Source organism: Takifugu flavidus, chromosome 6, assembly GCF_003711565.1.
Source record: "Takifugu flavidus isolate HTHZ2018 chromosome 6, ASM371156v2, whole genome shotgun sequence".
Taxonomy (NCBI): Eukaryota; Metazoa; Chordata; class Actinopteri; order Tetraodontiformes; family Tetraodontidae; genus Takifugu; species Takifugu flavidus.
Window position 1 is genome coordinate 12,849,793 of NC_079525.1, and position 13,846 is coordinate 12,863,638.

Consider the following 13,846-nt stretch of genomic DNA (forward strand, 5'->3'; position numbering starts at 1 on the left):
CACATCTGTCCCGTGACCCTCAGTTTTTCTTCCTGCGGTTATATTTGCTCAGCTGGCGGCTGAACTTTAGGCTGCAGACGCTGGAGCGTTCCCACTGGCGTCATGTGTTATGCTAACTTGAAAGCCTCCTATCTCAGCCCCCCTCGTCCCCAAACCGCTCATTTTATATTTACATTCACACCTTCAGCAACACTTCAGGCACCACAAACCTCTGTTCAAGTCCTCAGCGTGTAAATAAACAGGAGCAAAGTTTCAAAGTCAGCGCAAGCGACGCCGTCGGGCACAACTTTCCATCCCGTTAGCATCATTCAAAGCATCTGTGTTGGATTGTCATCAATTGCAGGTAGCAGAGGCTCTGGCCAGCTGTGAAATCCAACATTTTCCAGTTGGGCTCAAGTTCTTAGCTAATGGCTGCCTCCATCTGGTCCTGATGAGGAAGGGAAACACTCAGCCAGCCTCACCTCCACGCCTGTTGTTACGCCGTTCACGGGACGTGAGCTTGTCCAGACGTAGGCGGAGCGTTAGCGCCAGATTCCAGCGCTGATAAGGCGGTTTGTTTTAACTACGGCGTTGGCAGCCCGTGTGTGATCTCCGAGCCGATACCAGCACCAACATATCATCTTTGTGGAGGGCCTCTTGTCTTCAGCGGACAAAACTTTGAGGAGATTTCTGTCCGACGTGCACGTGCACGTGCTGGTGCTCCTCACGGGTGATGCTGTAGTCTCCGGCCTTCTAAATTAGATGCACGCAGTCTCCAGCAAAATAAGGATGTTCTTGTTTTTTGGCAAAAATATTATTGATTTGAAATACAGCTTTTTGTATAGGAGTCGACTTATTTAGCTCATGAATACACTGACATGAGTCAGCCTGGGAAATACTCGTATTTTAGCTGAATTTAGCATTTATTGAAATAAACAGCAGGACTGAACATCTGGACCATCTGTCCTCTTTGTTAGACCTCCACCAGCCCAACACACCGTGGATGATCGCGATCATTTATGATGTATGTTTATATTTTTGCTGTTTTTCTCCCTCTGGAGCTTGAACACAGACACTCTGTGAATTCCAGCGTTCTGATGCGGACCTTGGCGACCTTTGGGCCCAGCATTCATCAAAACCCCTTTTGTTCCTTCTCATTTTCATAAGAACGAATTCGGGGGGAGCTAATTAAGACGAATGGCTTTTTAACGCCGGGGTTTTTCTCTCCTCGGAGGCGATGGCTCCCTCCTCGGTCAACAGATAGAATTCAGCCTGAATGAACGCCGCCGACAGACTGTTGAGCCCCTCACAGACCCCTTTGTGATGATAGTGTCAACACACACACACACACACACACACACACACACACACACACACACACACACACACACACAAGGAATAACTCTATTTAATCTATTTGTCCCAGATGTTGGAAGATGCAGAACATTCAGACATTCTTTAGTAAAATCCTTCTTGCGTGTGTGTGTGTGTGTGTGTGTGTGTGTGTGTGGAGAGTATTTTTGATGATTTGTGCCGATACTTTTGAATTGAAGAATAGGAATCCAACCCAGGTTCATTGCTTCCAGATTCCAGCTTTGCTGCGCTGGACCTGCTGCCCAACCTGGCAACCATCTGCAGATTCACTCACCACCACAGTTGAAGGTGATCCGAATCACTCAGTTTCATTTGGAGCAAATTATTATCAAACAGGTTTCAAATCTAAATTTTATCGGTGTCCTCGGAGCATCTGATGAAGACTGAATGACACCTGAAGGGTTTGGGAGAGCACCTCCGGAGCTTATTTCTGTGTTTTTGTTCATTGCCTCTCTGAATTCCCCCTCAGAACCAACCTCACCCTTCAATCCCTTCACATTCTGATTGTCCCATCGTTGTTCTGTTTACATCCTGTGTTCTGGAGAAGGTACTTTGTTCTAAGTGTTGTTGGAAGCACTTTATAAATACATTGGCTCTTTTTTTACCCACAAGCACGTACACGTAGATACTTAATATTAATAACTCAAGTCAGCGCCTCCTTTTTTACAGTGCAGTGACTTGTACATAAAAAAGGATGAGTTTGGTTTTTCCATCAGATCCACAGATTCTAAGTGCGGAACATCATTTGCAGCCGTATGAAAGCTGTGATTCAAATACTTGAAGAAGTCCAATAATGCGAATAAATCTTGAGTGTGGTCCGTTCTGCCGGGAGTTCTCCCCGGTGTTTTCCCCTCTCCCTTCTGTCTTGTCAGTCTTTCCCCTGTTTGTCCTATTTCCAGGCTGCTTCCCAGTTCACTCCCATCACACGCGCTACACACCTGCTACTCATCTCCAGACAATCACCTTCACCTGCTTCCTGCTTTAAAAGTCTGGACCGGTTTGTTGTTCTTCCCTCTGTGGTAACAGAGGCTCCTGTGTTTGGTTATTCCTGTTCTCGTGCCTACTGATCCTGCCTCTTCCAACCTCACTGTGCTTCCATTTTTACTGGTTTTCCTCTGCCAACCTTCAGTAAAGAAGCTACACCTGATTAAGTCATGTGTGTGAGTGTGTGTGTGCGCGCGCCTTTGGGGTTCAGTTCGTGTCTGCGGATCTCCAGCAGCTTCAATCGGGAGTTTTTGGAAATGCAAATTCAAGCAATCAACAATTGTGTTGCCTCTCCGTCATCTCGATGCGAGACCACTGTGGCACCGCAGGCAGTCGTAACAACCCAGATCAACCTTCTATGAGTTTTCCCACTGATAAATCTCAACAAAATTCAATAAGAAGTCCAAGAAAATACCATAATCTTGGCAAATGAAGGAGAAATAAATGAAGGAGTGTGTACTCTGTGCCCTGGAGTCTCCCAGGGGTAAATGGGCCAACTGGGTTTAATAAAAACAACCATTTAAATCCCACAATCCTCTGAATCTGTCACCAGTTTGTTCCCTGTGCACCCTGATGCGCGGGGGGGGGGGGGGGGAGTTGTGCGGACTGGATCGGAGGTCTCAGTGGGGTGCTGAGAGATCAACGTGACTTTCTCCCCGTTCACATCTATTCTAAGTACGCTCCCAGCTCCCTGAGGGAGAGCCAAGCGATACCACCCAAGGTAGTACCACAACCTCTGACCTGGGGGGCATCCTTCTCCTGCTGTCCAATCATGGGACCCGTCCCTTCACAGGAGGGGGGTCACGGCTCAGTTCTTCTTTAGTGCAGCTTCTTGTACTTCATCAGAACCGAGTCCCTTGTTCACCAACTTGGAATGAATTTGAAAGATTGGCTGAGTTATATTGTAACAGACAGTGTAACATATGACAGTGATTTCCCGCGTCTTTCCTGTTCAGCGCTCACATTATGACTGATGGACCGGCGGGAAATGTATTTCATGTTTTGTCAGTTTTATGTCCGCGCTATTGAAGCTGTTAAGCCGTTAGTCGTGAGAAATCCTCACATGATTGATGTGCGAGGAAGGAAAAAGGAAGAAAAGAAAAAAACTCTGTTCTTATTTATAGTAAGAATTTCTGTAATGCCATGTAAGGAGGTGCCTCTGCATTGTTTATGGAAGGCCAAAATGCAATGCTGTCGCCAGGAGACTACTTTAACTTTCCACGATGAGACCGCGTAGCTGGCAGCCGGTTGCGACGTGCCGCTCGTATCAACATTCGGGAGCCCTCTCACCTCGCAATCTTCGCCGCTAACGAGACCCGACTGGACTTCTGTTAGCTTTTCCACGCTGTTTTCACCTCTTCACCCAGAAGCCGTTCTTCACGAGGCGAAATCCACCAGTTTTTTTCTGCTTCCAGGGCGTCACAATTTAACCTGGATGGGTCCAGGATCCAGGATGCACTGCATCAATCCCATCTGCTTCCTCGCCATGTTTCTCTCTGGTTTTGAACCAATTGACTCAGGTCTGCGCTGTGAACGGTGACGCACACACGCGAGTCCGTGGGGCGGCCGTACTTTTATGGCTGAAGCTCACAGAGGAATCATGGAGCGAGGCTCCGTCTGGATTCTTGGCACAAATTCTTCACTTTTAAATGTTTGAGCCCTGAGAATTTCCCCGCGGTGTCAACAACGCTGAACAAAAAGAAAGTCCTCCCGTCACAATCGATCTGTGTGCTCAGACCCCGAGCGCACAGGCGCTTCGCTTTGACGTGATCAAAACCCTGTTGCACGCCTGGAGCCTGCAGCCCGCCTCCTGGGGGAGTCTGGTTATATGCGCGTACGGTTGGTCACCTCCCTGGTGTCGGTGTCCCACCTGTGGGTGTAGTTAATGTCACACCTGCAGAGCAACGCCGCCGGAGACGTGAACTTATGATGCGAGGCTCTCCGTCTGCCCCATTTGTAATTTAAGCAAGTTCCCCGACCCCGGACCCTTGCCGGCTATGAGAAATGCGTAACCTCTGGAGGGTCAGCCAGGGAGGTCTGGCCCAGTCCGATCTGATGGCTGACTCCAGTCACTGCGCTGGAAAAACATGTTGGAGTCGCTTGTGTTGCTGTGTCCAACAAGGCAGAGCGTTTTATAAAGGTTTACGTCTTTCATCCCCTCGCAGCAGAGACGTGATGGAGGACTTCCTTAAGAGCCGACGCTGAAAAGGTCACGCGGTCTCTGTCAGCGTCCGGGGAGGGGGGGGGTGACACAGCTGATGGTGAAAAACACAAATGCCCTGAGAATAATGCCCCGACTCTGAGAGGAGACCCTGCTCGGTTTTAGACCCCCTGAGGACGGTGCGCTGAGAAACGAAGACGGATTCGGCAGAACTCTCCAACGCTCTCAGAGGAACCGCCCAGCTAACGTGAAGACAACAACTACAAACGCCCTGGGGGGCCAGGGCCACGGTTGAAGCCCTTAAATAGATACACGACCCAGTGTCGTGGCAGCAAGAATCGTCCATACGCTGATTTTTTTTTTCCCAACTAGCAACCGAAACATCAGGACTTAAGTCAGAGGGGTGAAATGAATCCTGGGTGATTTAATCTTTAAATGTCCCAGAATTCCCCAAATCCTTCATTAAGCAGCGAATAAATCCGTGGCGGGCCCAGTAGAGGCAGCGGCCAAGCAGATCTGCCTGCAGGGCACGTCCGCTGTGAGGAAATAGCTGGGAAGTCAGCGCAGCTAATGATGCTTGTCTGTGAAATGCCAGCGGAGGAGCCTGATAACCAGGCAACAAAGGCTCGGTCTGCTCGCTGGTGTAGCACAGCGGAATGACTCATTAAGCCCGGATCGTCGCGGGCCTTTTATACGCAACGTCTCCAGAAATGAGCCATGAACAATTACACACCCCGCCTTTTTTCTTCTCTCTCAGATGTTTTCCAGCAGAGGCTAATAAACACAGACGTACCGCGCTCTTTTCTCAACAATGGTGACAAATGTCCATATTCGTCTCCCCTTTGTTGTCCCCGCTCTTTGCTCTTTCACCGGCGGGACACAGTGACGGGCTTGTTTCTGCCGGGGTTACCCATGACCCCTTTTCTCTGCACAGGGGTTAAGGAAACATCACGCCGTGATAAATCCCAGAACATTCCAGGAGTATTTGACATCACGCCTGTTTGTTTGATCAAGTGCGTCGTGGGCTTCTTTTGAGATGAGGACCCGCGTCTTTCTCACCACCCTGAGAGAGTATTGTCAGTATCTCCGGTAGCCTGTTATGGCCTTTGAGGACATGTGTGTGTGTGCCAGTAAAGGTTGTTGAAGGGTTTGTGTGCATGTTGTTGTGGTTTAAAGACAGTTAAACTCACACTAGGACGCCTGACGCCCGTGCGTGTGTGAGGTGGGTCTGCTGCCGCCGGCTCTTCAGGTATTTGAGGAGGAAACCAAACAGAAACGATTGTCTTTCTTAAGTCTTTGTGGTTTTAAGTGAAATTAGCCCCTATATGAAACCGCTTATTCCTGCACGTCCAGAGCCTCTGTGGGGTTCAGGGTCTGGTCAGGACCCCCACAGCGTGGCGGGTCAGGGCCGTCGCGCTCCTCTCGGGGTCAGTCGTCCTCCTCTTTATTACTCATATGAGCGGAGGCGACGCTGGAGGTTTGCACTATCGAAGGTGACAACTGTTTACGACGCCGCACCACCTCCTGCACCAGCGGGGCTTCGGTTTCAGATAGGGCTGAGAGCACACACACACACACACACACACACACACACACACCGAGCAGCCAACGTGTTTCCTATTAGCTTCCTCGCTCTGCTCTCTATGACTTGAGATGCAACCCTGAGGTTTCAAATCCCACCAGATCGCCCCCCAAACCTCCCAAACTTAATTGGCCAGGACGGTTATTTTTTTCCTGTCTTGGGTGATTCGAGTTGAAGGTCGAGGCGTGCTGGTGCAGTGTGTCGTTTTCGGAGGGAGGAACATGTCTTTTTATTTTCTGGAAGGGCGCTTCTGTGTGAATCCCTGTTTGGTTCATTGTGTCATGGATAAATGTAGGTAAAACAGGACGTCCCTGACAAGGTTCAGGATCTCCGGAATCCTAATAAAACATGCCTAGTTTTGATTTAGCAGCTGTAATTCTGTCACCCAACAGCATTTGTTTCCATATTCCTTCTCTTATATGAGCTGCTTTTATCAGATTCCGACTCTAATTGGCCCACTGGGGTATTATGACAGTTATGTTGTTTATTGAAGCAAAGTCCTCTGATCTGATCTCTCTCTCGGGGTTTTAAAAGTCCTTGAAAAGTTTTGTGCCTTTGGTCTGAATTGAAACACCAATCACACTTAATCACACTCCGGGTCCAGACCTCGGCTCATGTTTCTTCACTGATCTGCATTACACGCTCGGCTTTATTAGACTTGACAGATACGTTTGCACAGGTTCTGAGGACGAGTCAGAATTAGATTTGTGAAATATATTTTTGAAGCGGAAGAATCTCCAGCGGTCATTGTGTTGAATTATTGATGGAGTCCAAGACCACCAGGTCAATTCTAGTCCCACTCAATATGCAGAGTGGTTCTAGTAATTCAGCTACAGCTGACAGCTGCGTCGGCACAGCCAAACTTTTTATAAGGTCCAAATCTGTTTTAAGCTAATAGAATAAATGCTACATTTATTGTCACACACCTTGCGTCTGTTCTTATCTTAAGTTCTTGTCAGGTTATCAGCAGTGACGCTCAAACAGCACCAGGATTGTGGCGAGTTTGTGGCTGTAAATTCTAATCTAATTTCCCTTTTTATAACACCTGTAATTAGGATTTTAAAATTTTTTCTATTATTTTGAATCAGAAAAACGCAGAATGATGGATTTGGTTTAATATTTCTTTATTGTGATTTGAGTATTATCACTGAAATAAAAGATGCTTTGGGTTTAAACACATTGACAACGTAGACGACGACACTCAATCCGTGTTTATTAAGAATATGTTAGAAGCTGCCTCAAAAGAAAATACAGTTAGTTCCTACTGTGGTGCAATGCACGCTTTTATTTAGAACACTTAAATTGTCCGATTGTGTGTCTTTTAGTTCATGATGATGAAGAAATCTTGGAATTTAAAAGCCATTTAAACAGTAGTTCAATTGTAAAAACAGAATATATGTAAACACTAATTAAAAAAACGGTATAGATTAATAATGAATCCAGGATAAACATTGATTTCATGTTTTTGACGACACCTGAAATCAAACACGTCATATGAAATAGAAGTTGCGCAACTTGGCCGGGGCTGAAGTTGCGTTGCGGAGTGCAGGGTTGGGTTCTGATCGGAAACACATGTTCTGGTAGGTTCTGGTCTGTCCTGGGTGGGTGCACGGACACATCATGCACCAGTGGAAATGAAACGGGGGGGGTTGACACCAGCGGCTGGTAGCCTGAGCGGGACAGTTTCAGGACTTGTGCAACACGAAGAGAGCAGCTCATGCTGAAGCCTCACAGTTGGGGGGGGGGGGGGGTTACTGACGCGGTTTACACACATTTATTATCAGCCGTCAAATGCACACCACAGTAAAAAAAAAAGATTATAAACACTATAAAAATAGAACAGTAATTTTCAGAAGACACATCTGAGTATAAAGTAGCTTAAATATAGTGTAAAATATCAAAAATATCTGACAAATATCATTCGGATACTTGAAAAGACAAAGTTTTTTGTGCGGCGGCGTTTAGTTAAACTGCTCTAATGCAGATTTACCTACTTTAAGTACAATAGGAAGATTAACTATCACTAAACATAAAATTCCCACCGTTTGAGGTTCTGGAGTCTGTAATGTATTGCGATATTTGGTTGACCTGATATGTTTAACTCATCGTGACCCTGACAGGCGTCATGTGACCAACTCGCCGATCAGAGGTGGTACGGCACCAAAGATCGGCGCTTCTTTACTTGCATTGTGTCTCAGCGTCCTGGCGTTCCCGGCCGGCACCGACCGGTCGCTGCTTGGGACGTGTTGGACTGGGTCTGCCCCTCCCCCACCCCAAGTCCAGCAGGGAAAAAAAAACCTTCACATTAGAGCCTGAAACGTCACCTCATGTTTCAGAACGCCAGTGTGTTAAGAGTTAAAAGTAGACTTTATTCTGTTTGTCTCTCTAAATATAAAATACAACTTCTCATGTTTCCGTGGCAACAAATTCCTCTGAGGAAGCGTATGGGAATTCCACAGCAGCTCACATTTACAGGAAGTGATGGCGGATTACCCACAAGGCTTTGTTTGTCGCACAGAAACGCACCTACCGGTTCATGTTAGTCCATGTGCACGCGCACACACACACACACACACATGCACATCTTAAAGGGAAGCTGCACATGCTGCTAATATGTGGAGGTGTACGCAGGGGTAGCGTGTGGTGAGATCGGCTGGTGGTGCTGGGAGTGGTGCTGGTTCTGGCCCGGAGAGGCACAGGCAGCGTGTTCACATACATCCATAAGCAGTGACTGGGGGTGGGGGGCAGGGTTGGGGTGTACAGGTTGGGCCCCGGGGATGCTCATCCTGGGATCCTGCACGTTTCCCCAGGTGTTTAATTTTTCTTGTTACGTCTCCTGTTTTTCTTCACCCTGGAGAGAAACGTAATGGCGGACGTTAGCCGATACGCCAAAAACAGAGCTGCGGACGGGGCGATGGAGTCCAGACTGTCATTATGAGTCCGCTTAAACGGGACGGACGAAAACAATAACTGCCACGAGGTTACGATGTGTGACAGATGCTTGAAAATACCGAATCCAAACACGTCCAGTGTTGATGGTGCGTTCAAGAGCAGAGGTGCGTTCAAGAGCAGAGGTGCACCAGCGTGTTACCCGCTCAATAAAAATAGGAATAGAGTTTTTGGGGTTTTTTTGTTGGATGCTAGCTAATGCTAACGCCCCACGGGGATGAAAAAGGACATTTGAAAGGTACAATAATGACTGATGTTGACACTGATCATCTCTTGACTCTGGTTGTATCTGGAGCTGCCGACGCATTAGCTGTTTCACAGATCATAACTCGTCTGCCTCAGAGAGCAAATGTCAGCAGGGAACTAGCGAACAAAAGCGGTCTGTTTCTTCTGCATACAGGAAATGAGGGGTTTTCTTTCTTTTCTTACTTGTTAATGGCGTTCTTTAGGTACTGCTGCAGCCACTTGGTCTCGGGGTTGATGCACACCTCCCTGTTGTTCTTCAGCTTGGCACTGCAAAGAGAAGAAATCAGAATTTCAGCTTCTTTTCTTTCCTTTCTATCTTAGCATTTGCAGCTCAGCCACCCAACTAGAGAAGAAGAAAGACTATTTCCAGCACAACCAGCAGGAGAGAAGTTTCTCTATTTACACTTGACTTTGAGAGGCCATTGAATGCAACATAACCCAACCAATCAATACCATTTAGCATGAAATTATTACATTTATTGATTATATTAATGGTGGGACTTGAATTCCTATATCTTGTCGATGCAAAGCTTTAACTTTTCACCCAAACAAGTCAAATTTATTCTGAACGGCCGATGCTCGAACGCCGTCCTCAGAAACACGTCCGCTAAGCCATAAATGCTTCAGCCTCCTCTGGTTCGCCTCAGCGGCGTCTCACATCGCCGATAACGTTGCACCGCGCGACTCATAAAGCTGTCTCGGCATCACACGGCCCACGCGCTGTTTGGACTGGGAGACCGGTCCAGCGGTGCTGGTTTTCTTTAAAGGTTGGGTGTGATCGCCGCCCCCGAATGGATGATGAACGAAAAGGCTCTTTTTCAGGACTATTTAAGCAGACGTCCGTGGCGAAACCGCCCTTTTTAAATCTGCCCCCCCCCCTCCAAACATGTGGCTCTCACACCTCGGTGGCGAAAGGTCACGTAAAAGAGTCAACAGCTTGAGAGGTGTCTCCTCGCTGCTCCTCTTTCTCCTCCTTCCAAACCCCCCCCCCCACCACCTCAGCTTCTCCGCTGGTCCCTGATTCAACCCCGTCGGCCACGCCGCCTCCTCCTCGCCGCCTCCTCCTCGCCCCGCTTTGTTGCCCACACACGAGCAAATGGCTCCGGAACTTAAAAGAACAACACGGGAGCAACGATCCGGGCATCAGCTCCAAATCCCTCAAGCTAACATGCGAGTCAGGAGGCCATCCAGCTCCGTAACAGGATCCCTGTTTGCTCTTCCTCCAGGGATGTCCCCCGTCTTCCCCTCCTCTCTGATTTTATTGGGGGGGTAAGGGGGGGGTCGCCCTCTTGTTTTGATGTGCCCCTCTTCATCCTGTTTATCTGTCTGCTTGTCTGGATGACCAACCGAGGGCCTAAAACCTAATTGACTTGGCAGGAATTTAGAGGGCCGGAGTTCCACAAGCAGCAGGTAGTAATTACTTCACAGCAAGTTAATACCAACAGCATGCTGGGACGGGCGGCGGCGGGGGTGGGTGGGTGTTGCGAGGGCACACGGCAGGACGCCGGGGGGGGGGGGGGTTTAGAGTTACTGCCGTCTTTCATGCCTCTCGAATGAGATATCAGAGGGGCTCTGCCGGCTCCTCGCCTGCTCCTCTAGAGTTTCTGGAAGGAGGTCACCCCGCCGTCCCCACCAGAGCGCCACGCGTCCTCTACGCCCCCCCCCCCCCATTCATTCACACATCGGGGCTCCGTTTGGCAGGGGCGCTGCAGCCTGTCAGACTGTTGCTCTGCCTGTTTTCTGTTGCAGATAAATGAACGAGGCCGCTAACGTGTTCCAGACCGCGGCCATCAGGCTCGCTAGCGACGGCGCTTCTTAGCTGATAAGAGAAAGAAAAGTAGCAGGTTTGACCTTTAATTATTGCTTCCTCTGCACAGCCGAGACGGCTGTTACCACTCTCCCTTTGGGTGGTTTCCAGCTTCTCATCAGGGGAAGAATAGAAGGACGTCAAAACCACAATTCACACTTTAACTCGGACTAAATCACTCTGACATTTATTTATTGGCTGATGATTAAAACCCAGATTACCGAGGAAATTTAGTCCAAATCCCCTAAATTATGGAATTATTACCCTTCGCGGCCCTTTGATTGCAAGTTTTTGCTAATATATAATCATAGGAAGAATTGTTTTATTTGTAAAATACTTAATATGAGATGAGGAAAAACATTTGTTATTTATAGTAGCACATTTATTCGTGAAATTGTGTTTATTGCCTATAAACCGTTAAAATTTTGCTATAAATACTGTATTGATGAGGTATTTTTTTCTGCTTTACTTACATGACCTGGAAGGGGCAGTTGGGTGTGTGGAGGAACTTGAGCTCCTTGATGGAGCGCTGAGGGACGGTGTTGAGGGTGGACCGGCACCAGCACCGCTCCACCAGGCTAATTGGCTTCGCTGCAAACAAGCAAGTGAAAAGAACCAATAAGTTCCACTGTCAGCGATGGGAAACGGATGTGGTGCTGGACATTTTTATTGCGTGTTTTCATTTTATTTTATGATGGCCAATCAAAGTTGACGGAGAAAGGTTCACTCCAAATATCACGTATCTGTCGGTGTAAATTTACGTATGATCGCGATAAAGAAAGAGAAAATAAAACCTCTTCAAAGCACACGGAATTCTCTGAACGTGTTCATTAAAAAGAGATTAGCCATTTTTATGAATACTTTCTCTCTCTCTCTCTCTCTCTCTCTCACACACACACACACACCACACACACACACACACACACACACACACACACATATATTTAAGGTTTGCACTTCTTTTCTGGCTTCTTGAATGGAGAAAGCCCTCAACCTCCGTTTCAGATGTTTGCCTCGAGTATGAGGGAACACTCGTCGGCCTCTGTGAGAATCACTTGGAGTGCATTCTTAAAATGATTACAAATCACCCCTGCGGCTCCGCGGAGGCTTGAGAGCGGCCGGACGGCCTCAAACACACCCAAAGCGACCGCCAACCAAACGTTGCGAGGGCAGATTGTAGCTTTAAAGGATGCAGATACTTATATATATATATAATAATATTTAAAACATGAATCTGTTTCAGCTTCCTCTCAGAGGGAGGGAAACCCCCCAAAAAAGGAAAGAAACAGAGTTTTGCAACAGCGACCATGACATCACTGTTGCATCCATATTCTGGAGCGATGAAGACAGATCCGACCAGGACGAGGCGCACACGGAGGGGCCAAGACGTCTTTGTTCTGAGGTTTAACCACCAAATGGTTAAACCCTCGGTAATATCAGCCTAATGATTCACACAGGCTCCTTTCACATGCTAACGAGGATCATTATGCAGCCGGCAGCACCGGGGCCAGAACCGCTATCACCAGCACGCTGTTTATCCCTAATTAGAAACTAATTAAAAGAAAGCAAAGGGCAAAGGCAAATACACACATTTAGAGGTGACTCTTTAATATGCAAGCGGGGGTCTCACTGGGGCCAAAACAACAAGCTGTGCATAACGCAGGACGGGCGACGCAACACCCCAGCTGCTCCCGGGAGGAAGATTAATCCGGGCCGGGCAGCACGTCGGACACCTCTGACCCGAAGAACGGCTCTTTTAGCAGGAGGAATAAATACCAGGAGTCAATGCAAAAGGTCGCTGGCAGCAGAATATTCAGATTATAAGCCTGTTTTATCGTGCTGGTCATTGTAAGGAGTGTTATCACACTGCACTCGCTTGATTTTCTGATTTTTGATCCCAGAATTTGAGCCTAAGAAACAAATAAATTGGACTTTCGACTGCTGAATTTCAACGGAAAGCGAGCGTGCAGAACGTGAGGCGACTTCACTTCTTTGCCCGGCGGATGACAGAAATGTTAAATCATAAACCATCTCATTTAAAAAGGCCACTAAAATGAAAAGATCCTCAACATTCAGCCAAACCGAGTTCCCTTTTAACCCTGAGATCATCAGGCAGAAACCCGGACGGCCCTGGACTCACCGCTGGAGGTGGGGACGCGCGTGGACACGGCCAGCAGGACCATCAGTGGCAGCAGTTTGACGTCCATGACGGTGGTGCTGCAGGAGCGCTCGCTCTCTCTCTGAGGGGCTCTGGTACGATCCAGGGACAAGACTGACCGCAGGCTGGAGTCTGAGCCGAGGTTAGGCTGCAGCCGGGAAAGAGAGAGAGAGGGAGGGAGGGAGTCCCACTTTCTCAGGAGGGCGGGTGGGGGGTCCCAGCAGGAGGAGACGGGAGGGGGGGCAGGAGAGACTTCCTCCTTTGTAAATGGGCTGGCTGGGAATCAAGGAGAAAGTCTGAAGGGAGTTCCCGTTCTGTTGTTATTGTTCTCTCTATTCTGCTTATTGCCTTTCCTTTTCTGTCCTCACTCTCGTTTGAGTCACTTCACCTCTGTTTCATCCTTTTCTCACCTTTCTTTCCCTCCTTTTTTCCTCCACTCCCTCAGCTTTTTTTAGATCATCTGTGGGATTCGGGGGACAAACCCTTTGTCAAACGGACGTTAAAAAATGTCAGGCCTCATCAACCTAAACGAGCTTTTCGAGTTTGCGGCTCCCGTTTTAACGCAACGACCATCAAATAAATGTAAACGTTACCATCACTTAGCGA

The 13,846-nt window shown here is 48.0% G+C and overlaps 1 protein-coding gene across 1 annotated transcript; it reads right to left on the reverse strand.

Moving 5' to 3' along the window:
- Nucleotides 1–7,187: 7,187 nt before the first annotated feature.
- Nucleotides 7,188–13,393, reverse strand: cxcl12b (chemokine (C-X-C motif) ligand 12b (stromal cell-derived factor 1)). Its single transcript, XM_057036528.1, has 4 exons — nt 13,223–13,393; nt 11,556–11,673; nt 9,459–9,542; nt 7,188–8,931 (listed from the first exon to the last, which is right to left on the reverse strand). Exons 1-4 carry the CDS (start codon nt 13,287–13,289, stop codon nt 8,895–8,897), a joined length of 306 nt encoding a protein of 101 aa, XP_056892508.1. The 5' UTR covers nt 13,290–13,393; the 3' UTR covers nt 7,188–8,894.
- Between the last annotated feature and the right edge of the window lie 453 nt (nt 13,394–13,846).

What these genes read in the sequence shown, in the direction of transcription:
- cxcl12b (XM_057036528.1), bottom strand. Translation starts at nt 13,289, where the DNA reads ATGGACGTCAAACTGCTGCCACTGATGGTCCTGCTGGCCGTGTCCACG. An exon ending in GCGCGTCCCCACCTCCAGCG is followed by an intron (nt 11,674 to 13,222) that starts GTGAGTCCAGGG and finishes GCTTGTTTGCAG; the next exon opens with CGAAGCCAATTAGCCTGGTG. An exon ending in AACTGCCCCTTCCAGGTCAT is followed by an intron (nt 9,543 to 11,555) that starts GTAAGTAAAGCA and finishes TTCTCTTTGCAG; the next exon opens with TGCCAAGCTGAAGAACAACA.